Here is a 25729-nt window from a genome sequence, read left to right as displayed (position 1 = left end):
CCTTATCGTACTGTGTGTGCAGACACTATAGTGGTTCTACGTTGAGAACAGATGGATAATGTTGTCAGGTGTGGGAAGACTCCACCAATTATATGTTAAGAATATTTACAAGGTATTGTATTGTCAGGGCAGAATTGATACCATTGGTACACTGAGAAATACAAAGCCTACTGCTCAGTGTTGGCATTTCCTACTACAATGAAAATATATAAAAAATAGATGGAGAGTATTGTACAGAGTGCAGATCCTACCAGTTCTATATTGTCTTGATGGGCAGACCCTACAAGGATGGAAATGTCATATAGAAGTATTTTTTGTAACTTATGAAAACTGTACATAGACTTGAAATTTGAGTTACTGTAATATAAACATGCTCTGAATCACTTACTCTGTAAAGCATTTTCAGTAAGTATTGATCTATTGACTGTGATATATTCAAAAGTGATCAGGGAATTTTTTTTTTTTAGGATTTGCTACTCAAAGTCACTAACCTGCACTAGGGGGCAAAGCAAAGCAGAGGGGTAGCAAAAGAAGCAGTGTACATGCATTAAAGAGCCTTTTGTCTCCTCAACCTGCAGCATTAACATTCTCTTTTTGCAGTGTGAATAATTTGTCTATATATCACAATTAATTAAATTAAATAATGAAAAGTCATGTATCGATATATGATGCACATTCATTTCTGCACAAAGGAACAAACCAACAGACATATTTTGTAAAAGCAACTTTTATTGCCAGCAGATTTTAGTTCATTCATCCTTGCTGGTGCGAAAAAAAAATATTCTTATTTGTACAAAATATATATTTATGACTTAAAAACAATAAATACACGGAACAGCAAATTAATATAATTTAAGTACATTGATTCTGAGAAATCATTTCCCTTCAATTCAGCATTATATTGACAGAGCCTGTGTGGCCATATACCAGCCACAATACAAAATCAATAGAAAATTACAAGATTACAAGAAAAGAAATGGGATAAAATTGGATATAAACGTTGTATTTAAGAGCTTGTGGGATTAGGAGGGGTAAAGGATGATTAGTATACAAAGTGCACAGAGTAGAGAATGTTTTGTTAAGGCAAATATGGGGAGAGAGAGAGAGAGATTATAATTTAAAGGGAAAGCAGAAGGGTTAGGTAGATGCGTGGTCCTCTTCCCAGTGTGGGCTGCAGTGATTGGCAGGGGCGTAACTATAGAGGAAGCAGACCCTGCAGCTGCAGGGGGGCCCAGGAGGTATAGGGGCCCCATGAGGCCCTAATTCATATACAATTTCAATAAATATTGGAGAAACAAGTCAACCTCTAAACATTTTGGGGGCCTGAAAAATAATTTGCTGTGGGGCCCAGTAATATCTAGTTACGCCACTGGTGATTGGCGTGAGATTTGAACACACAGGCCAGTGAGAAGAAGCAGAGGAAGCTATATGGCAGCTTTACAAGAACTCTACTGCTAGGGAAGTGCTGTGTCTCAGGTAAGGGTGGGACTGGGGCATCAGCTCGTCCATGGATCCTGTGGGGCTGAGGCTGCTGCCCTGAGACAGCGGGGAGTACAGAGAGTCCCATTCACTGGAGGAAGCGCAGCTGGAGGGGCTGGAGAGCTCCATCATCAGACAACTTTTGGGGAATTTCTTTAAGGAGTCCAACAAGTGCTGCTGGCCGGAGCTGAGGAGGCTCTGATCAGCCATACGGAGAGTTTCAGACAGAGCCCAGATATAATTGTGTGCAAACCTTAGGGTCTCTATCTTGGTGAGCTTGGCATCATCTGGGAAGGTGGGTAGGATGCTTCTCAGCGCGTCCAGAGCGGAGTTTAGGTTGTGCATGCGATTTCTCTCTCTGTCATTGGCTTTCACCCTGCGATTTCTCCTCTGTTTTACGACGACGCCGTCGCTCTTTACTTTTGATCTCATTCGCTTGACCCTTTGCTTCTTTCTGTCAGTCTCCCTGGGGTGCGGGTAGCCATCTGCCGGGGTGCACTCTTCGCTTTCCGCAGGGCTGATCGGGGAGCCTGGTGTGCAGGGGGGAGAGAGAGGGGAGACCTCGTTGTCTGAAATCTGGTAATAAAGCTCCGTCTCGCTTCTCCTCTCAATCTGAGGGCAGTCACTCTTGGGAGACATCCTGTAATAGCCAAAGGGAAAATGTCAACCCAAATGTATCCAATATCCAACAATCACCCACTGAGTCAAAGCAGTTGCACATGCGATGGGCAGCGCAATAAAACGCTGCCACTGATTGGAACTGTTCCTATCCAATATCATTACTGATTGTCTGCGCTTAGTTTGTATCGAAATCATTACTAGTAGTTTGAAATGGTAGCAAGTATTTACATACCTCAAAAGCAAGTCTGTAGTAGGTTCTCTGTAGGTGGTGCGTTCTGCAAGATGCGCTGTCTGTCCTGTCCCGTTGGACAGAAGGGTGCGAGGGAACTGTTCAGCTGGACTGTGGGAAAGATAAGCGACAGGCGCACAACTTGATCGCAGTGTTTATATACACGGTGCAGGACAATGCTGATTTGGTAGTCAATACAAAGCGTGCCCCCTCGGCACACGTTATCTTATCAGTCCCCGTGTGGAGTGTGCCTGGATCATAACAAGCTGCGAAATGGCCAATCAGAGGCAAGAAAGACACGCGACCCCCCCCCCCCACTGTCTGACACAGCTGGAATCCCACCAAAAGCTCGGCGGGAGGGAGAGGGGTTTCCCAATGGGACACAACACTTAGTCCAGCACTTATACCCAGACACATTCACTTTGCGCAAAGTTTGAGAAAACTGATGACCCTAACCATTTTTTGGGGAATTACAATAATCCCTGTATTCCGATATGTTTTTTTTGGAGTGGTGTGGTGGTTCTCAGTTAGTGGGCTAGGGTAGGAGATATAGAGGTGTCTGCTGCACCCCTCCATGCGGCCTTGGTCTCCTTCCTCACCATGTATCTTATGACAGCGCTATACATTAATATAATGACTGTGAAATTGTAATTAAGCAATAACAACAATAACAGGGGGTCTGAAGTCTTCATTTTTCAAAGCATCTACGCCTACACCAGGGGACATCCAAAGTGCAAGTAGTTAGGACAGCAAGCCCAACTGCCAGATAGAGCAATAGCCACCTTGTGCCCAACTCAGTACAAGAGGTTCTAAGCATGCTGTTGCAAGACAATCCATACAAATCCTCGGATTGTTTTATGTCTGAATTATGGTGCAAACCCTTGCCTTTCCCTCCAAATAAATAAATAAGTAAATAAATAAAATAGAAAAATAACAAGCCACTCTGATTTTTTTTTGTGTCCTAATGACAACACCCTATTTTGATTACCTTAAATGGGATTCTCACCTTTCAGGAGAGTTGAACTAATCTAAAAACCCAGAGCTTTTCTAACCCCAGCGCTGCGTTATTCCTTTGGGTTCTAGTGAATGCGCCCTGCAAGGATTACAAAGACAAATAATTCCCTACTATAACTTCATATTACCTTTTGCAAAACTATTGTGAGCTCCCTACTCAGACATCTAAAATTCCCTCACTACCAAACACACCAGTCTTTAATGGGTAAGAGGAGTGTGCTCTCGTGCAGACATAATGTGTTGGGAGATGAGACTGATACTGGAGCAATTTGAGCCTTTCCAGGTCAGTAAATTATCAGATGTCTTTTGAACACTTCACCCAAACTTTTTTTCAAATATTAAAACAGAGTGATGTGCACTCGTTCCAGGCAGAACGTTTGATTTGACAGCTAGGACACCATGTTTATTCTGTGCGCAAAATTGGTTTTCTACCTTTGCGCAAAACATTGTGTAGGACATAATCTGCAGCTTCCTGGACATCTGTTTGTTTTAATGCCCTGACTTTAAACAGCTGCAAAGGTGCTGAAGTCCCTACACATTTTTTAGTTTTAATTATTTTATAAATGTAATCATGGTATTGGCAAATAGGAAAGTTCTGCATTCATTTTTATCCAAAACGTTTTGGAAAGGACTGATTTCTAACGCAAAGCAAAACCAACTTGTAACTGGTATGTTTATGGCGGTGGTGCTGAAACAGTTCCCTTTGTTAGCGCTTTCCACTGACGCTTGGGAGCATCCTTTGAGTGTGAACAGCAGGTAAGGCTTTCATAAAACACAGGTGCCCAAATGCGCACCACAGAAGCGCAGGAATGAGAGGACACCCTAGACTTCTCCAAGAAAAGGGCATCTGTTTAGTGGTTGTAGTTTCAATTAGGAGTAAAGGGGACAGTTGGGGATAAAAGCCTTTATTTCCCTGCATCTTCCCGTGGAGAACATTGCATTCTTTGTCATTTTCTGTGCCTTTTTACATTTATAACAAGTGAAAAAAATGAATAGCCAGCCTTGGCAGTTTTTTTTCCGCCTGCACAATTGGATGCACGAAAAATCTGGCGAGCGAGTTTCCAAAGCCTGGACAACCCACTTCAAACGTCCTTCAAACAAAAGCAGAAAACGAAAAGAAAGCCCCACCTGGTACTACTATTTGCTAAAATAATAATAAATAGATTTCGTTTAATAAATAATTACAAGAGATTGTAAAGTGAAGTGCTTTGGGTAACATTAATCACGCGGCTTGGAGCAGATATCACCTGCTGTGGTACAGGCACGTTTATTGTTAAATCACCTTCATAGTGCTACTTTCTGATAACTCTCTCCTGTTTCCACAATGACTGGTCGCTGATGTTTACTCATAGTTAGCATAGCAAGCACAAAACTACCACAAAACTGATAAAATATCTAAGGAAAAAATGGTGTTTGGTTCCTGCACGCACCTGTCTGGGCAGTTGAAGCACAGAGGTGGCATTAAGTGACCCATTCAAGGAGGGGCTCAGCACAGTTTACATTGGATTATTTTATGCTGCTTTATAACAGCTTTACTGCAATCCCTATCTGCTGCCCTATTTGTCTTATTTTATTGAAAACATATGGTAACCTGCTGAACTGTATCCCATATTTCATCTGCCAGCAATGAACAGATTTTGCAATCAGCATCTAGCTCACAGGCTGCTGTCGACACATGGTACTGTTTAATTTGGAGAAGGGGGAGTTGAGTTTTTTCAGATAACAGTTACCTATTTTTTCTCCCACACACTTAGACTGTAAAATACTAACAGAAACTAGGGCATGCTTTTCTAGAATAGCCGCCCTCTTGCGCTCTGGTTGATGTCCTCTTGGATAAGTGAGGACTTGGAAGTGCCATATGTCACCTTGATAAAAGCAAAGGCGCATAGGGAAACACTTTTGTCAGAGAAGATAAAACACAAAACAATGCTTAAGGCTCTCCAAAATGGACGGAGCCACTATTTACAGCCTCCAAAATACAACAAAGACAAAATAGAAAAGAAACTCTTGATTCTATTAGAATGGAAACCAAAGAGATGAGCAGTGAAAAGGTGCATTACGCACAGGCAGGACACCTGTTGGGCGGCCTTCCCTGAGAGTTGTGCTTTTCCCAAGCCACGATAGGGACAGACACTATTAAAATATACTGTGATTTGTAGTGACATATGTTTAGCGGATACAAGTATATACTCTTCAAAGACAGGCGTAGGGAGCAGCTGTTTCTGCCAGCATACCTACCCATAATATAATACCTGTGACCATCATGTCTCCATTCTCTGTTCTACATGCAGGCCCGCTAATCTTGTTAACAACGACCCTATTTCGGTGATTTTATTAAGTGCAACAGATGCAGCCTTTTTCCTTACGCACACAACCTTGTTGTTTGGATACAAGGGATCCATATGCCAGGCGCAATGTGGACATTCGCCTTCTTTGTGCAACCAGCTAAATCAAACAATATATTTTAAACACAAAGAGTTAGGGGAATCAGATGGAGTTTTGAGCGTGCCATTAACTATATATATTCTCCTTTGTGGGAAGTTAGCCTCCAGCGGACTGAGCTTAGCGCATGGGTTGCTGTCTGCAAGTGCTGACTTGGAACAAGAGAGGGGTCCTTGGCAGCCTGTTATTTGCCCTCTGAGGAAGAAGCGTGCAGGATGTTTTTACTGTGGTTTAGGACATATGGGATACCTGCTCACACTGTAGCAATGATTCTCCTCTGTAGCTGGGGAAGAACCGAGTTGGGTGGAGGGGGTGCTGTGCTTGCCACAAGAGCTTACACTTTTTAGGCAAATGCATGCAAAGTTATTGGTTTAAGGAAAGGAAACTATGAATGTATATTTTAACAATAACAGTTTTTACTATTTCTTTCTAAATAATTGGTTGCCTCATTGCATTGTCCTTATTACAGCTATTAACTGGTGTTCTTCCTATCATTAGCTTATAGCCCTTCTTATGATGGTGACTAAGGGAAACAATAGGAAGGCTTAGTCATGGTTGCCTTGAACATATACATAGTATTTAATATAGGCATTATTTAAATATTAAAAAAACAAGAAATATGTTCAGAAATCATTACAATAGATGCTAACATTAAAATAGATGAGCCAGTATCACATTTTGGATATTGATTCTACTAACACATTTACTATCATGCTCATAATTAAATGTAACTTTATTCCTAAGAAGTAAGCACAAAGTCCCTTCTTTTAATTACCTGTTGGAAAGCAGATGCCGTCTTAAGGTGAGAAATTAGTTTATGCTATACAAACCCACATTTGGAGGTGATCCTGCACAACCTGACCACACTGGAAAGGTGACCACTGCATGAGATCAAACTGTTTATAGGTCTTATTAGTTAAGGGAAATGCTTATATTATTTGAATTCCAGTCTTATAACTAGAAGTCCCATCATCCCCAGTCAGCCTGTTCACACATTTTTGCAACATGTTGCATCTGTATAGAAGCTGTTGTTTTGGCATAATGTATAATACAGGTATAGGATCCCTTATCCGGAAACCCGATATCCAGAATGCTCCGAATTACGGAATGTCTCCCATAGACTCCATTTTATCCAAATAATCCAAATTTTTAAAAATGATTTCCTTTTTCTCTGTAATAATAAAATAGTAGCTTGTACTTGATCCCAACTAAGATATAATTAATCCTTATTGGAAGCAGAACCAGCCTATTGGGTTTATTTAATGTTTAAATGAATTTCTAGTAGACTTAAGGCACGAAGACCCAAATTACGGAAAGATCCATTATCCGGAAAACCCCAGGTCCTGAGCATTCTGGATAACAGGTCCCATACCTGTACAGAAAAATCTATGTGTACAGAAAACTCTTAACTAGGGATGGGCGAATTTTTTCGGCTCGTTTCGCCTGAAAAATTATGCCCATAGACTTGTATGGCGGCGTGCATCAAAAAAAAAGACACGCGTCAAAACAATTTCACCGCGCAACAAATTTTTTTTGACGCCCATAGACTTTAATGGCTGACTGCTTTCGCCGGCGGCAAATTTTTGGCGAAACAGGTCAAATCAGGGACAAATCAGTCATCCCCATTTTTTTATTTTGGGCCTGCTAGAAGGATAACAGTGGAATCCCTGTATATTTAAAGAGGACTTAGATATCACTGTGTATATATGTAGTCCCGCAGTGCCAGCACTCTGATCATTAAACTGGTTCGTGGTGCACGATCAAATTCCTTGAAAAAGGTCCCCAGGTGGGACCGAAACGTCGGATTATGATGTAATAATAAAAAGCGAATTTTTCTTCACATGAATATAGTGAGTGCTGATCCTTCTTATTCTATATATATATATATATATATATATATATATATATATATATATATATATATATATATATATATATATCCAACTTAACCAGTCAATAAAGGCTCCCACAAACCCACAGTAGGCCATTAATCTAAGTGGCATCTATATATACATCATATGAGCCTGGGGTCAGTAAATGTCAGTAAGTGGCTCTTTTGTGTACTTACATGCGGATTCACACCTAGCCTGTTGAGTATGTGCATGCTGGATTGCCTTAAATCTGCAATATATAATGTCATTTAGGTTCAATGGACGTCGACACTAAAATTAGGACTATAATGGTTCAGAATCTTTCTGCAAATGTTGCCCTTTTGGAAGACCTTATAGTGCGCTATGTTATATGTATTCGTCTGCATATTGCCAATGAAAGACTATATGAATGTAGATCATTATGGCGGTAGGATTCTACATTGTCCAATTGTCCCTGTGTGAGTAAAACATGCCCTCACTGAAATACATTCATTATGGAATGACACAATGGCTGCAGTTGATTATGGGAATGCTAGAAGATGGGGTATTAAGCAGCAATATGCTTATACAGCGAGAATGTTTGGTTGTAACAGTGTAACAAGGCAATATATTTTGCTCATCTCTTTCTGTATAAGAATCTTGTATATTATACCCTTATCAGAAAAACCCCAGCATTCTGAATAACAGGTCCCATACCTGCATATTGCTTTGTCTAGTATATCTAGAATAGAACATAACTGCTCAAATCCCACCCTCTTGTACAAATGATGTGCGAGCAAAGAAAAACTCGACCTACACCCAACCGTAACCCAGCCCTGGAGAACTCTGCCCGGAGAACATCCACCTGGACATGCTCCTATTTATATACCTGTGCCAGCCCCGCCAGGGCCACCATTTGTACGGGGCCCCGTACAACAAAATTTTCCGCCCACACTAGCGCCCGAGCCCCACCCCAGATCCCCACTCCACATCACAGTTAAAAGACCACACAGACATCAGCACTACAAAAGTAACCCCCCCCCCGACACACAAGTTATAAAAAGCTATTGATGGTCAGGGCCCCCTTATAAGTTAAAAAAAAAACATTGGCGCTAGGACCCCCCCATAAAAGTTTTTTTTAAAAAGCATTGCTGCCACGGGCCCCCTTACAAGTAAAAAAAATTGGGGCCCCAAAGAATATTTTTTTAAAAAAACATTGGCGCCAGGGCCCCCCTTACAAGTTAAAAAAATTGGGGCTCCAAAATTTTTTTAAAAAAAACATTGGCGCCAGGGCCTCCCATATAAGTTTTTTTTAAAAGCATTGCTGCCAGGGCTCCCCCTTACAAGTAAAAAATGGGGCCCCAAAAAATTTTTTTAAAAAAAACATTGGCACCAGGGCCCCCCTTACAAGTTAAATTTTTTTTTAAAAAAAAAACATTAGTGGCAGGGGCCCAATTACAAGATAAGGCAGGGGCCTATAGAATATCAAAATAATACATTGGTGGCCAGGGGATTAAAAAAAAACCACACAAATTGGTGTTCAGTAGAATTGAACTCATGGCTTCAGGACTTCAACTTCGCCTCCTTTCGTGACTTGGGGTCTTTTAGTCGCTTCAGGACTTCAATTTCTGCTGTTTTCGTGACTTCGGGTTTTTTTGCCGCTTTGGGACTTCGAATTCGTCTATTTTCGTAGTTTTGGGTCTTTTTGACGCTTCGGGAGTTCGGCTTCGGCTGTTTTCGTGGCTTTGGGTCCGTCAGCTGATCGGCTTTTCCGCACTTCTTCATTTCGGTTGTTTGGGTCTTGAAAAATGGCCGCATGGCTCAGGCGCTCTCAAGGGGGGCCTGGCTCTTTCAAAAGTGCAGCACTGCTAGGCCCCCCTTCATGCCCGGGACACTTGTCCCCCCTGTCCCCCCTGATGGTGGCCCTGAGGAGCCCCATTATGATGTCATGGAAGTTGGCAGGGCACTCCTGCATGAGTATAGAAAAAGGAGCTCATCCATGCGTAAGTGGGCCCGACATACTTTTTGTGTCTGTCAACTACTGTGCAGCATGCTATTGCTATACAGATGAGTATAATAAGAATAGTGAAATTAACTTGTCTGAGTGTTTTAAACAGTAGAAAGAAGTAGCTTTATAGAAAGTGACACCGAAAATCCTATGGAATGATGGCAGGGATACATCTGGATTTGCTTTCTCTACAGCATTAGGAAAAGTAAAAGCAAGTAAAGTGGTGCCTGAGGCTAAAATGACCTTGAATAACTACTTATTCATATTCATTCAAGGACAACTAAATGTAAAATGCAAATTCTCCAGTGATTTATCTATTCACATTCAGATGCTACATGCGTCCTCAAATCTAGCCACCCATTGCTGACTTTGTTATTCTCTTTATGTGAGGCCGAAAAAAACAAGTGTCTATCAACTTCAAGATGAAACTTGCTTATAGCTGCTAGTTGTTCCAGAGGAAAAAGCCATCCAATCCTCTCTTAAAGGGGTGGTTCACCATTGAGTTAACGTTTAGGGGGTTATATATCAAAGTACGAATTTATCTCAATATTTTCTGCTACAAACTCCGATCAAATCTGCTTGGGTTTTTTATGCTTATTAATTATTACATTTTCCCAAAAATTTGCTTTGCGGGAAAAAAATCAGATTTTCACAATTTTTTTGTAGTTTTTCATCCGATTTTCATGAATTCGGAATTTTCACCAGAAAACTCAGAAAACTTTGGGGTATTGAACGAAACCCAGTGCACATCAAAAAATCATTGAGACTTCTCCCATTGACTTATGTGCAACCTCCACAGGTCTGAGATGCCAGATTTTCTGATTTTGTCTTTTCTATCCTCACGGTTTAATAAATAAAGTTTGTTTTCTATAAAAAAAAATCACAAATTTTACGTGATTTTTGCATTCGGAGTTTAGTGAAATTACCCCCTTAGTATGAGATAGAATAGCTACTTCTAAGCAACTTTTCAATTGGCCTTCATTATTTATAGTTTTTGACTGATTTACCTTTTTCTGACTCTTTTAAGCTCTTAAATGGGGTCACCTGCCCCCTCAAATGCACAAATGCTCTGTAAGGCTACAGACTAGGACTGCCATCAGAAATTACAGGACCTCACTTGACAACATTTTCTGTCCCCCCCCAACTTATAAAAAAACCTTTGGTGCTCAAAGTCCCCCTACAATTAAAAAAAAAAAACATTGGTGGCCAGCCCTCCCCCAAGTTATAAAAAGCCTTTGGTGGTCAGCCCCCCTACAAGTTAAAAAAAATATTGGTGGCCAGGGTCCCCTATAAAAGTTTTTAAAAAACATTAGTGGCCAGTATCCCCCATAAAAGTTTAAAGAAAAACATTGGTGGCCAGTGTCCCCCATAAAAGTTTAAAGAAAAACATTGGGGGCCCGGGTCCCCCATAAAAGCTTTAAAAAAACATTGGAGACCAGGTGTTTTTTTTTTTAAAAAAAAAAAAGACCAGCTTCTCCTCTTCTTCTAATCCATTTTTGCAGATTTCAGTTCCAATCGGCAGCTTTTAGGTCCTTTTGCAGTGTTTGGCTCCTTTCGCTGCATTCGGCTTCTTTTATGACAATTGCGTCCCCTGTGCCCACAGACTTATTGTTAATGCTACTTTTCTTTACTCATTGTTGTATTCAGGCCTCTCCTATTCATATTCCAGTCTCTCATTCAAATCAATGCATGGTTGCTATGGTAAATTGGACCCTACCAACCAGATTGCTGAAATTGCAAACTGGAGAGGTGCTGAATAAAAAGTTAATTAACTCTAAAACCACAAATAATAAAAATTGAAAACCAATTGCAAATTATCTCAGACTATCACTTTGTACATCATACTAAAAGTTAATTGAAAGGAGAACAACCCCTTTAAATCTATCTATTGTATCTGCCAGTACTACTGCTTCAGTAACATAATTCACAACTCTCAGTGTGAATAAACCCTTTAGCATCTTATGATGCAACATCTTTTCTTGTAAAATCAATAGATGCTCATATTGGAAGAATCTACTAAGTCAATAAACCATTCATGTTCAGATAATGTGGGAAAAACATTAATATAGGTATGGGACCTGTTATCCAGAATGCTTGGGGTTTTCCGAATAAGGGATCTTTCTGTATTTTGGATCTCTATACTTTAAGTCTAATAAAAAATAAATGAAATATTCAATAACAATTATAGGCTTGTTTTGCCTCCAATAAAGAGTAATTATATCTTAGTTTGGATCAAGTACAATGTACTGTCTTATTATTACAGAGAAAAAGGAAATAACTTTTAAAAATATGATTTTTTTTTTATTAAAATGGAGTCAATGGGAGATGGCCATCCTGTAATTTGGAGCTTACTGGACAACAGTTTTCCGGATAATGGATCTCATACCTGTACTGGTATCAGTTTGTGAAATTCTATGAAACATGTAGGCTGGCAACTAAGAGTTATTAAAAGTGTCTTAATAGAGTCAATTTATGATCACAAGTGCAGTGTGCAAAGTGTCATATTTTTTTTACCTTAATGCAGTTTCCCACAATTCCTGCATAATGGTGTGTGCATTCTCAACACAATTGGCTGCAATTGCCTTTTTCACAAATCAGACACAATTGTGTGGGGAATAGCCTCATTTCTTGAGCTTGGTATTAAAGTGGCAATAGCACTTGCACAAGATTCCTCAGAATCGACTGAACTGGAACAATGGAGCTTGGGGCAAATACCGTATGTACAAGTGCGGGGTGCACTACACACACAGCAATTGCAATTGTGTGACTACGGTTGTGGCTGAAGTTGTAAATGAACCCTCTAGTTTTTATGTTGGATAAATATGACATTTTTCCCAAGACAGGAGGCTAGGGAAAAGATTATAGGGCTCATTTATGCATGTGGCATTACATTAGTATGTAACTGTGTAGATGCAACCCACTAAGGGTATCCTTGGTGTTAATTCCAGGGTTCTAGGGTTTGCATCTATGCGCGTTATTCATCAGTGCCTGCTGAACAGGTGAATTGGTGCTTGCCTTAAGATGCCAAGGAGTGAGTAAGTTACCACCTTTTGGGACTGTGCGTCCAGGCAGGGGGGCATGAAGGTGATGTGGTGAGATGAATTGCCAATGTTATGGGGTGGATTGCGCGCTATCACAGGGCTGGGCTATGACATGATTATCAGCGACTGGCCAGTTACTACATCAATCTGATTATTAAATCACATATCTTCCTAACTACTCACTAGCACATTGTGGTAAAGGGCAAAACACGTAACTAGCGGTTACACCAAAATCTCAGGCCTGCTCATGAGACCAAAATCATTGTGCCACTCAGTTAAAGTGAAGTTATTTGGATGAGTGATAAAATGTAGATCCCTAGATTATGAAGTCTAGTCTAGTATTACTACAGGTATGGGATCAGTTATCCAGGGACTTGTTATGCAGAAAGCTCTGAATTACGGAAAGGCCGTTTCAGACTTTATCCAGATAATCCAAATTTTTAAAAATGATTCCCTTTTTCTCTGTAATAATAAAACAGTATCTTGTACTTGCTCCAAACTAAGATATAATTTATCCTCATTGGAAGCAACCCCAGCCTTTGGGGTTTGTTTAATGCTTAAATGATTCATCAATGTACTTAAGGAATAAAAATCCAAACTACGGAAAGATCAGTTTTCTGGAAAATCTCATGTCCCAAGCATTCTGGATAACAAGTCCCATACCTGTACTAGATATTGTATATCATGGCCAGTAAGTATGCAAACTTTATAGACACAAATGAGCTAAGTAATATGTACAAGCTGAGACATGAAATGCCCGATTTAAAGTTCTCTATTTTCTTTTGAATAAATATGGGTTGTAGCAATTGTTAGGCTAGGGCCACACGGGAAGATTCAGAGAGATTGGTCGCCTGGCGACTAATCGCCGCGTCTTTGAGGCGACTAATCTCCCTGAATGGCTTGCTGGTATCTCGCACCCGCAAGCGATAAAGTCGCCTGCGCCTATTCACACGCGGCGATACGTTTTTCAAAGTCGCTCTAAATTGCCTCACGATTTGAAAAACGTATCGCCACGTGTGAGTAGGCGCAGGCGACTTTAGCACATGCGGGTGCGAGATACCAGCAAGCCATTCAGGGAGATTAGACGTGGCGATTAGTCGCCAGGCGACTAATCTCCCTGAAATCTTCCCGTGTGGCCTATCCCTTAGAGTGTCTAAATCTCAGGAACAAAGATGAGTGTAAGGACAAAATGAAAAATGACCCAAAGCCACGAAAACAGCCGAAGCCGAACTCCCAAATCGGCGAAAAGACCCGAAGTCACGAAAACAGCCGATATTGAAGTCCTGAAGCTGCAGAAAGACCAAAAAAATTTTTTGGGGTCACCATTTTTATTAACTTGTAAAGGAGACCCTGCCACCAATGTTTTTTTAACAAAAAATTTTTTGGGGCCCCAATTTTTTTTAACTTGAAAGGGGGGTCCTGGCGACAATGTTTTTTTAAAAAATATTTTTTGGGGGCCCCAATTTTTTTTTAACTTGTAAGGGAGACCCTGGCACCAATGTTTTTTTTTTTACTTATCAGGGGGCCCTGACCATCAATAGCTTTTTGTAACTTGTGTGTGGGGGGTTTCTTTTTTAGCACTGATGTCAGTGTGGTCTTTGGGCGGGATGGAGTGGGGCATGGGTGGAGTGGGTGGGATCTGGGCTGGCGCTTGGGCGCTAGCATGGGCGGGCCCAGAAATTTTGTTGTACGGGCCCTGGATTTCTAATGGCGGCCCTGTGACTGTCCCCAACAAAATTCATCTCAGAAACTTTGGCAGGACCAGAGTACATAAATACAGCCTTTCTGTTTCTGATGCTCTTTCAAAGCTGCTTAATCTCTGCAAGTGAATTTTACCAAATCTGTTTGCTTCTTCTGCCTTTATTGTAAAAGTGGGCAGCACTGCATATACAAGTTATGCTGCATAATAAAATATATACATACATTCAAGCCAATCACAGAAGAAGCCACTACACTGTTCCCACAGATCAAGAAAAAACACCAGAGCTTCTAAATAAAAGACTTGGATGATTCAGCCTCATATCAACTGACTACAGATTGGATATCAAAAACAATGAGTTAAAATGTAAGCATAACTGAGTGGACTTTTCACAAAAGAGCTTGAGGAGCATGAGCAATCAAAGTTAATTCAAGACATAGATTAACTGCGCATGCTCCTGCAAGATCCATGTTGGGGGTCTGACAGATCAGAAGTAAAAGTAGAGACCCAGGATCAATGCCCAAAAAGATCTCACTGTGAGAGTTAATGGGCGAACCTAAATTGCTATTCTAGCTTGATTCCTGGTTCCTGAGCCTTCTGCTTTGATTCTGACTTAACTGATCGCTGCCTGCCCTGACCTTGCCTAGATTTAGACTTTGAGCCTCCCTTCAGTTACCATGTATTGGACTACTCCAGTCTGCCTGTGCTGTTGCTTCCTCCTTGGTCCTGACCTCAACCTCGGTAAAGCCACTTGGCCCTGACACACTGTCGCATACTTTCCCCACAATAACCCCCAAGCAGGAATTCAGGATTCACTAGAACCCTGATTTATGTTACCGAATTTTGTTTTCCCGGAATTGGTGCCATTTTTTCATTGTCCCATAAAGGCAAGCAGCGAGCTTTAACTTTCCCGGAATTTACACCACTTTGATGTCACCATTTGGGAAACGTAATATACAACTTCTACTGTATATTTTCACCTGTTACTGCTTTCACTGTCTTTTTTAGCAGCATTTTTTCACATCTGGCCAAGGTCCAGATTCTAGAGCGGGAGAGCGACTGGTTTAAAAGAGGTTTTAAAAAAGCCATATATGTAAAAACTGAAAAACCAAGTCTGACTAGAGGCCGGGGGGCACATCTATTGTCTGCCACATACAATGCTGTTTTGGAACCTCTCCCTGGAAGGTTTAGGAGCACATCAAAACTCCAATCTTGCTTATACAATCAACACCTAATTTAATAACATCATTGTGGATTATGATAAACAGATTATGCTGATTGGAGCAACATTCCAAAGGATATATATTCTCCAAGGAAGATTTCAAGTTATTCTGAATTAAAAAAGCCAGTTGGATGACTAGTGAAACGTCTTCAAGGAAAAAACACAGCAAGTTCAGTTGATTTGACTTATTTCTATAGATATACCCTGAGACAATTTGCACTGGTTTTCATGTTTTATTATTTATGGGTTTTGAGTTATTTATTTTTTTATTCAGCAATTCAGCAGCTCTCCAGTTTACAATTTCCACAAGCTGGTTGCTATGGTCCTAATTAGCCTAGCAACCATGCACTGATTTAAATAAGAGACTGGCATATGAATAGGAGAGGGCCTGAATAAAAAGATGATTAATAAAAAAAAGTAGCAATACGTAGCCTTACAGAGCATTTGTTTGTTAGATGGGGGTTAAAAACTTTAAAAAATATATAATGAAGACCAATCGAAAAGTTGCTTAGAATTAGCCATCCTATCACATATTTAAAGTTAACTTAAAGCTGAACTAACCCTTTAATGTGTAGCATTTTTTGCCCTTTTTTTGGCTGAGAGTAGATTTAAATGCAATAAGTGTAGCCCGCTAGCTGGATTTTCTAGGCATGCCTGATGTTTTTAAATAATTTGGGGATCTTTTGAAATATACTGTATATTTGGATATAATTTGGATCTTCATACCTGAGGTCTACTATAAAATCATTTAAATATTAAATAAACCCAATAGTCTCGTTTAGCTTCCAATAAGGATTATATCTAAGTTATATCTTAGTTGGGATCAAATACAAGGTATTGTTTTATTATTACAGAGAAAAAGGAAATCATTTTTAAATATTTGGATTATTTGGATAAAATGGTGTCTATGGGAGATGGCCTTTCCGTAATTTGGAGCCTTCTGGATAATGGGTTTCATGATAACGGATCCCATACCTGTATTAATTTATTAATCAGATTCAGTATAGGATTTACACACTAGTGATGTGTGGGTCAAGAATTTCTTGACCCGCCCCCGACCCTAACCCGCCCGCTCCCTACCCGCACCCGACCCGGGACCGCTGCTCCCCTGTATTTATAGGCTGAAGTCTATAAATTCCGGCGCCGGAAGCCGGAAGACCCGCGCATTTTATCCAGGGGTCGGCGCGAACCCGTCTGACCCGCGGGTCTCGGGTCGGCCCGCACATCACTATCACACACATTGCCAAAAGTGAAGTTGCATCCATATTGATCAGTGCACATTTCCTGTCCCATGATTTTTCAGTCATTTATTCTCTAGTAACTACAGGCCCAGATTTGGGGCGAGGTCACAAAGACCCAGCCACTTGATTCCAGAGCACTAGCCACTAGCTAGTGATCCTGTATGAAGAAAGGATGCGCAGGCGCAAGATTCTTTGGGAGGGGGCGTTGGAGGACGCTGGCCTCCAAGTGCCCTCAAAGCAGATCCAGCCCTGGCTAACTAACTGTAGTAATACAGAAATTTCACTGTACAGATATTTGGGGTCATTTACAACAGCGGCCACCAACATTTTTTGCACCACAGAACAATTTCAAGCAAGACAATTTTTCTGCGGACCGGTGGGCCAGGAAAAATTGTGCAGACAGTATTTTGGGGGCACATTGCAGTTATTCTGCCTTTGGCCGTATCCTTTCCTAATATACAATAATGTAATATTCCAGTGAAAGAACCATGTAATACAGTTAGAACCTGTGTTGATAGTAAAGTAGGCTACAAGCTCGCCTTGAAGTATTTTGCTTAATATCTGATTTTAATGATTTTTAAAGAAGTTGCGCAGTTATTTTGGGTTGAAAGAAGTCTGTCAATCCAGTTCAACCCTTTAGTTTATCCCACAGTGTCACTACTCACTAGTCCACATCAGGGAAAACACTTGCTGACACCTTCCTTCAGAGAGGCACTAAGCACAAAATTATTTTTATATTTTTACATTTTGGGGGACATTTTGTGCTGAATTATAACTACAGGTATGAGATCCCTTATCCCTTATCCGGAAACCCATTATCCAGAAAGTTTTAAATTACATAAAGGCTGTCTCCCATAGACCCCATTTTATCCAAATTATCCAATTTTTTAAAAATGATTTACTTTTAATCTGTAATAATAAAACAGTACCTTGTACTTGATCCCAACTAAGAATATAATTAATCCTTATTGGAAGCAAAACCAGTTTATTTAATGTTTACATGATGTTATAGTAGTCTTAAGGTATAGAAATCCAAATTACGGAAAGATCAATTATCTAGAAAACCCCAGGTCCTGAGCATTCTGGATAACAAGTCTCATACCTGTATTTATTTGTTTTATTGTATGTGCTTTAATTTAAACGTCTTTATAGCTTTGCCTTTTTTTTACAATATTCACTGACTATTCAGCATGCACGCAAGCTAACCAATCACAGTCTGCTTCCTATGACACTTATTACATTACTCCCACCTGTCCCAATCATGCCCTTCCGTCTTTTCCCGATTAAAGTCTTATTTTCCATCTGGCTTTGTCAAGGTCACTGACAACACTCCCCACATTATATAAAAAGGGGTCACGGACCCCAGCAACCAAAAAAATTGCTCTATGAATTTATAATATAATTATAGTATAATATAATATACTGTAATTATAGTTACCTTTTATAGGTAAGGTATCCGTTATCTAGAATAAAGTGATGGACGAATTTATTCGACAGTCGCGAATTCGCAGCAAATTTGCACGTTTTGCCGCCGCGAATAAATTAGAGAATTTGCAGCGAAAATTCGCCAGCATCAACTTTTTTTTTTTACACTGGCGACGGAATCGACGCCGGCAACACTTAATGGACTTTAATGGGCGCTGGCGTCAAAATCTGCGTTTCGCTAATTTTCGCCCCCGTTTTGTGAATTTCGCTGGAAATTCGCGAAACTCGTGGCAAAGCCAAACTGGACAAATTCGCCCATCATTACCAGAAACGCTTTATCCAGAAAGCTCCAAATTACAGAAAGCCCGGCTCCCATAGACTCCATTATAATCAAATAATCCAAATTTTTAAAAATGATTTTCTTTTTCTCTGTTCTAACAAAAACAGTATCCAAACTAAGATAGAAGCCAAAACAACCTATTGGGTTAATTTAATGTTTACATTTTACATTTTTTAGTACAGGTATGAAGATCAGGAAAGTCCCAGGTTGGGCAGAGTTCAAGCAAGGTCAGACAGGCAAGGGTCAATACCGGTACAATCGTCAGGTAGGCATGAGTCAGGATTAACAGAATTCAGGATACTCAGGCAGGCAAGGGTTAATATTGGCAGAGTTCAGAATAATCAGACAAGCAGGGAGCAAAACAAGGAATCAATCACAAGAAAATCACACCCAGGATACTAGCAAGTAGAACCTAACAACGGGTAATGAATTTGGATTCAAAACACCTTTAAATAGTTTGAATTTTGTAAAACCTGGAAGTGCGTGCTGCGCGCCCAAGTGACAACCGATATTTTTAAGGAAAAGCACCACAGGCTGTGTATCCTGTGCCTTTTCTCCTTTTTCAGCTCTAGAGCTCTAGATATAAAGAGTAAACAAACAGAGGTGTGTGTAGAACCAAATCAGTAGGAAACATTTGTGAATACATTATGCCTTGTGTCATAGCACTAGGAGTGTTTTACATAAATTATTTAGTTAAGGGGTTGAATTCTCCTTTAAGGGGGTTATTTATGTAGGGCCCATAGGGGGTTAATCTGCCCCTATGGCTTTAAGGCCCCTCCCTTTTCTTAGTGTGATTGGCCAAGAGGGGTAATGACAACTTCCTGCCTCACTGCAATATAGTGTGTGTAAGGAGTGGCCTCTTCTTCTTTGGCCTCTGGATGGTGATCCAGCTGGGTGTGCCCAGGGGAGCCTGGATGCAGCAAGGCCCAGAAAGGCATGTGTCCAAGTCAGGGACCAGGCAACCCTGTGAATGAGGAATAGAAAGTGGCAGGTGTAGTTCCTGTAATAGTACACTCTAGGAGTGCAAGATAGTCAGGGTTGAGCTAAAAAGAGCAGTTCTGAGCTCCAACGCAGGAGTGATAGATTGGAGGTTTCTCTCCCAGGCCATATTGCCTGTAGTATAGGGATCCCAGCGGAGAGGGAATCAGGAGAGATGATTGCCCTGAGGTTGATCCAGAGACCACTACCGGAATATGTCGCAGAGGTGAAGTGGGAGTCTGTCCTAAGGGAGTGTCAGCACGTTTAAAGCTGCATATGATGTGCCTGTGCCTTTTTCCTCTGATCCACTGTGATGTGAGTAAACCTGAGGACATAGTCTATGACTAATAAACAGTTCTTTGTATGCATCATAAAAACCTGTGGTGTGGATAGCCCAGATTGGCGTTACATTTACTAAACTACAAATTTATCTGGTTGGACTTTTTGGGACAAAAACTGAAATTTTTTCTGTAAAAAAATACCCCCATGCCTGAAAAAGCCCATATCCGAAAATCCGCCATTTCAGACTTGTCGAGGTCATGTATAAATAAATGGGAGAGGCGACAATCTCAATTTGAAGATATTGTGGTTTGTGCTGAGTTTAGCCTAAAAATCTGAAAAATTCAGGGGTTTTGGCCAAAAACACTCAAAAAATCTAGAGATTCAGGGGAAAATTTTGTTAAAAAAGATTCTAGGGTTTCCCTTGATTTTATCGAATTTTTTCTCAAACCAAATAATTCTATTTTAAATACAGTCAAATCGGGCATGGGAGTTTGGTTATGTTTTTTTTTTTAAATAAAATATGAGATAAATTCAGTTTAGTAAATAACCCCCTGTATGTGTAGGGTAGCTATACTCTGAACTAAAGGAACCTATTCATGTCCACACAGGCCGGAACTAGATATTGTCTCCACGAATAAACCATTAGAAGGTCATGCTCTAGGCACCATTAGCAACATAATAAAATCCCAACTGCTTCTGTCTACACAAGTCAGCTTTAAAAAAATTCTGAGTTAAGCAGGAATCCTCTAAAATGCATAGGCCTTTTCTAAGACAATAAGGAGCCAATTCATTAACTTCGAGTGAAGGAATAGAAGAAAAAATACTTCGAATTTCGAAGTGTTTTTTTGGCTACTTCGACCATCGAATGGGCTACTTCGACCTTCAACTACGACTTTGACTTCGAATCGAAGGATTCGAACCAAAAATCGTTCGACTATTCGACCATTCGATAGTCAAAGTACTGTCTCTTTAAGAAAAAACTTCAACCCCCTAGTTCGCCACCTAAAAGCTACCAAACCCAATGTTAGCCTATGGGGAAGGTCCCCATATGCTTGTCTTTTTTGGTCGAATGATAATCCTTCGACCGTTGTATTAAAATCCTTCGAATCGAAGTATTTGCGCAAAATCCTTTGACTTCGATATTCGAAGTCGAAGGATTTTCATTCCCAGTCGAATATCGAGGGTTAATTAACCCTCGATATTCGACCTTTGATGAATTTGCCCCTACAATTTTTGCACTATAACCCTTTACGGGTTTTGTTTTTTTACTGAACAGTATTTAGGTTTTTCTTTATTTCCTTTATCTGCCATCTCTTGTGTTTTTCTTTAAACAAACCCTCTACCATATGTTTATCCCTGAAAAGAGTGATTGTGTGGAGACACTTAGCACAATATTGTTGGCACATCCAGAGATTTTGTTTCCCTGGAAGACCCAACACATTCTCTTGTGTTTCACAATCTCTTAATGAGGTATTGAGGCTTCTGCTTTTCTAACTTCCGCCAGAGGAATAAATGAAAGGGACTACTAAAGTGTCTCTTTCACATCTCGTCTCATTCTTTCCTTTTCTTTTTATTTTGACACCAGTGATAATCAGCTCTTTACACTGGCCTGCTGGCCGCTCTTGTTATCTGATGGCCGTCACTTCAGAATGTTAAGATGAGATTGGAGCTTGCAGCAATGGTTTTAGATCCTAATGAAGGAACATGAACAACAGGGAAAACTGTTTGCAACTTCCTTTTCTATTATTGAATATATACATATATAGTCAGGGCAAAGATTCTGTGAGACATAATTCTGCTTGCATCACCTTTTTATGTGAGCTCAATTTTGTGCTTAATTGCTGCTCCTTAAAGGAGAACTAAAGCTTAACTTAAGAAGTAGGCTAGAAATATTGTACATTATGTTTTGGGCTTCTGTACCAGCCCAAGGCATCCACAGGCCTTTAGCAGCAAAGATCTGTGTCTCCAAAGATGCCCTCTAGTAACTCCACATCTTCTTTTCTGCTGATTCACTGCACATGCTCTGTGCTGCTGTCACTTACTGAGCTTAGGGACCCACTCACAATATACACATAGAATATAAATGTCACAATATAAGACTGATTAATAATTAATACAGATAATTTCTACATGGCAGCACACAAAACATCAGCTTATATTACAGACAAACCTCATTTTTGGTGACCCCTGTGACAAGTTTGAAATCCTGGATCATTGCTGCTATTGAGAAGCTGAAAATTTAGGCTGGTGCAATAAGTTCAATTCATAAAATATGGAATTTTTAACCATATTCCTTTTTAGGGGTTAGTTCTCCTTTAAGAGCTATGGTGCTTTGATTACAAATATAGTTTTGCGCACCACAGCCAGGGTCAGACTGTGCCACTGGGACACCAGGAGAAATCTTGGTAGGCCCCAACCTCTAGGGGACCCCAACACACCTGACTCACTGAACACCCAGGCTCTGCATGCAGAGGTCAGCACAGAGCAGACATGGCAGCAGGAGGCATAATGCTCAGGGGGCAAAAGGGCCCTTGTGGTGAGGTTTCCAGTGGGTCCAGAAAGCCCAGTCTGACCACAACCTTATGAGATAGGATAATGAAAGACATTTTTCAGAGCGATGAATTGCAGAAGGTTTATCAAGGGTTGCCAAGCCAATTCCTTAAAACAACTACCATTCATTTGTTTTCTTCTATAAAGCACTCAGTACTAATAATTAAAAAACCATCCTCTTTTTACAGGATATCACATAATGGAATTTAATATTATTAGCATGTGAGTCCATTGAATGATTAATGATAAATTGCAGTATATGTTGTAGGGAATACCTAGGGCAATTGCCTTCTTGAAATGCACAGTTTGTATATTACTATTGTACGATTTTTCATGGGAAAAGCATCCATCCTGGGGAGAGGCAAGGTCAATAATCATTATGTCCTATAACAACTGAGGTTTGCTTTCCAGCAACTATTTATCTGCCTTAAAAGTATATTTGCCTTATAGATTTTTATACTCAATTGTCGATTTCAGTAACTCAATTTCAATATGTTCCTGTAATAAGTTCTTACCTGGCATCCCAAGATGGCGGCGTTCCCCATGTGCTTCCTTCTGGTCGCAGTTCTGTGACATCACGCCAGCGTCAGAAGATTCGCCGGCGTCAGATTGGTCGCCGGTGCCAAAGTGTCGGCGTCAGAATGGACGCCAGCGTCAAAACGCCTGCGTAGGACGCCAGCATCATGACGTCACTGCTTCCGTTTTGGCGCCAAAGGAGGCCTATAAAACACGCTGAAGCACTGCAGACTGTGCCCTACTATAGGTTCTTCCTCGTGAGTTCCTGTGTTTATCATTCTTGATCCTGTGTATTGACCCTTGCCTGACTTCGTATTCTGAACCTTTGCTGCCTGAACCGACCTGCCTGGACTTTGACCACTCTTATTCTATACCCTTGCCTGTACTTCGAACTATTGGACTGGTGCTTCCTCCTAGGTCCGCTACTCCAGGCTGAGCCTTCGGGCCCCTTACAGTTCCCTTCTTAATAGGAATTAGGAATGCAACCAATCCAGAGGTAGGTTGGGATATAGCCATATCTCAGCACTTTTTGGACCAATTCTGAGTATGCAGATTCCAAACCCTTAATATAAATTGCCTTTACAGTATTGGCCAACTTGAAAATGACAATATTTTTTACATGATGCCACTACTTTCTTCAAGTTTGGATTCAGAATTTGCTTGAATTGATTGTGAAAGTGTGCATCCTCACCAGAAATGAATTTGCAGAAAGTGGTTGACAGGAGAGGTAACTCGACTCAGCGCTATACCCTCCTACCAACAATCAGTACCACATAAAGGTGTGTATGTGTGTGTGAGGTGTTACCTTTTAAATTGACTAAATCCAATGCATATAGTACAGATTTCTCAATCGTGCCTGCAGTTAATATGAACATATATATATATATATATATATATATATATATATATATATATATATATATATATATATATATATATATATATATATATATATATATATATATATATATATATATATATATATATATATATATATATATATATATATATATATATATATATATATATATATATATATATATATATTTGAGAAAGGCTTGAGTGCAAGCCGAAGCGTTAGTTGCTTTTTACTAAATAAACACCATTTTTGATCTTGATAACTCCTGTGAGTGCGAGCTTCTTTACCTTTCTATATATATATATATATATATATATATATATATATATATATATATATATATATATATATATATATATATATATATATATACAAAATACAAAAAAGGGAAAGTTGTGTTCAACAACAATTTATAAACCATTAAGCAGGGGTGTAATGAGTCTGTGTCCACAAAATTCACACAGACAAATACAAACCCATTATCAATATATTTAAGACATTGAGACATTTTGTGCATGTGGCTACTAAAAATGCCTTACCCTTTAAACAAAACAGGGATTGTTTGTCCATATATTGCAATATATTTAAGATGGCCAACTACGTCAAAGTTACCCCTGGTATGGCCAGTTCCTACATTGAACTTGCATCTGATTCATTAAGAATTCCATTGCTTCATTATACATTTTACACGGGGGACTAAGTTTTACCTCCAACTTACTTGCTGCTTTCAAGGTTAAAACTCCCAAACATGGTTGCCCTTTTATTGGCCACCACTGGGATCACCTGATTATAGCTGGAACGGGTTGAGTTCAGAGGACCTCTTGTATTTGTCTCCCTATTACAAAAGCAAGACAGTACTCTTGGTTTCATCCCAGAAGTAAAACATAAATGTGTATAGGATCAAAGTGTTATGTATCAGGTCGAGTGGCTTGTATGTCTCTCCCAGGGAATAGAATGCAGGCAAGTAATCTCTGAGTGTGACAAATTAAGTTAATCAAAGCTTCGGACACTGATTGTTAAAACATTTCCCGTATGTGGCTAAGAGACTGCTCATCCCTGTTACAGACAAAGCCAAGCAAAAGCTAATTAAGCAAATGTGTCTGAGAATTTCAAATGTCAAAAAAATTTGTAAAAAAGGGGATCCACTTTGTTATTGGGGAAAAATATTACTTTGGGAACAAAGCCAAGCAAAAGCTAATTAAGCAAATGTGTCTGAGAATTTCAAATGTCAAAAAAAATTGTAAAAAAGGGGATCCACTTTGTTATTGGGGAAAAATATTACTTTGGGAACAATATTTAATTATAACATGGAATATTCAACTCCATTCCAGAAGAACACTTCCATGCAGTTCCATACATTATTAATGTTCTGTTTTGTGTTTTACAAGATCATCATAAATCTCCATTATGTATTGGAGCTTGTTTAGATACATAATGAACCAATGTTGGCCCAGGAGTTCTAAATATAGTTAATACACAATAATCACTATGGACTATACTGTGCTCCATTTCTAGCAAGCCAGTGTGGCACCCTGCTGTCATGCAAAAGGGGTGAAGAAAACAGAATCCAAAATCTTTTTAAAAGTTTTAAATATACATTAATTAATGAATGTCAGTAGTAGAGCAAAATATTTTGCTGTATTTCACTGCGGAAAAAAACACCCATAAACTGGAATGTAATAAAAATCAGACCTGGCGAGATCATGTAGGAGTCAATAATCCAAATATTTTGTGGTTTTCAGGCTTTGGATCCAAGTCAGAGGTTTCGGGCGTCAAACCTGAAAAATTTGCATGATTCAGATTTTTTCATTATTTTATTGAGTTTTTTCCTGCACAATAAATTTTAGGAAAAATTCATTGATAAATAGGGAGAGAAAGTCTGTGTGGATTTGGTTGGAGTAGTTTTGAGAAAATAGTGAGAAGTTTTCGGATT

General features: G+C 39.8%; 1 protein-coding gene across 2 annotated transcripts; it reads right to left on the bottom strand.

Annotated features, from left to right (window-relative positions):
- Nucleotides 1-711: 711 nt before the first annotated feature.
- neurog3.S (neurogenin 3 S homeolog) lies at nucleotides 712-2521 on the bottom strand. 2 transcript variants are annotated; one of them, XM_018226767.2, is made up of 2 exons: nucleotides 2333-2521; nucleotides 712-2119 (listed from the first exon to the last, which is right to left on the bottom strand). In XM_018226767.2, the coding sequence occupies exon 2, from the start codon at nucleotides 2116-2118 to the stop codon at nucleotides 1438-1440; it is 681 nt and encodes a 226-aa protein (XP_018082256.1). In that variant the 5' UTR covers nucleotide 2119; nucleotides 2333-2521; the 3' UTR covers nucleotides 712-1437.
- Between the last annotated feature and the right edge of the window lie 23208 nt (nucleotides 2522-25729).

Source organism: Xenopus laevis, chromosome 7S, assembly GCF_017654675.1.
Source record: "Xenopus laevis strain J_2021 chromosome 7S, Xenopus_laevis_v10.1, whole genome shotgun sequence".
Taxonomy (NCBI): Eukaryota; Metazoa; Chordata; class Amphibia; order Anura; family Pipidae; genus Xenopus; species Xenopus laevis.
This window is presented reverse-complemented; position numbering and strand designations above follow the sequence as displayed.

What these genes read in the sequence shown, in the direction of transcription:
- neurog3.S (XM_018226767.2), bottom strand. Translation starts at nt 2,118, where the DNA reads ATGTCTCCCAAGAGTGACTGCCCTCAGATTGAGAGGAGAAGCGAGACG.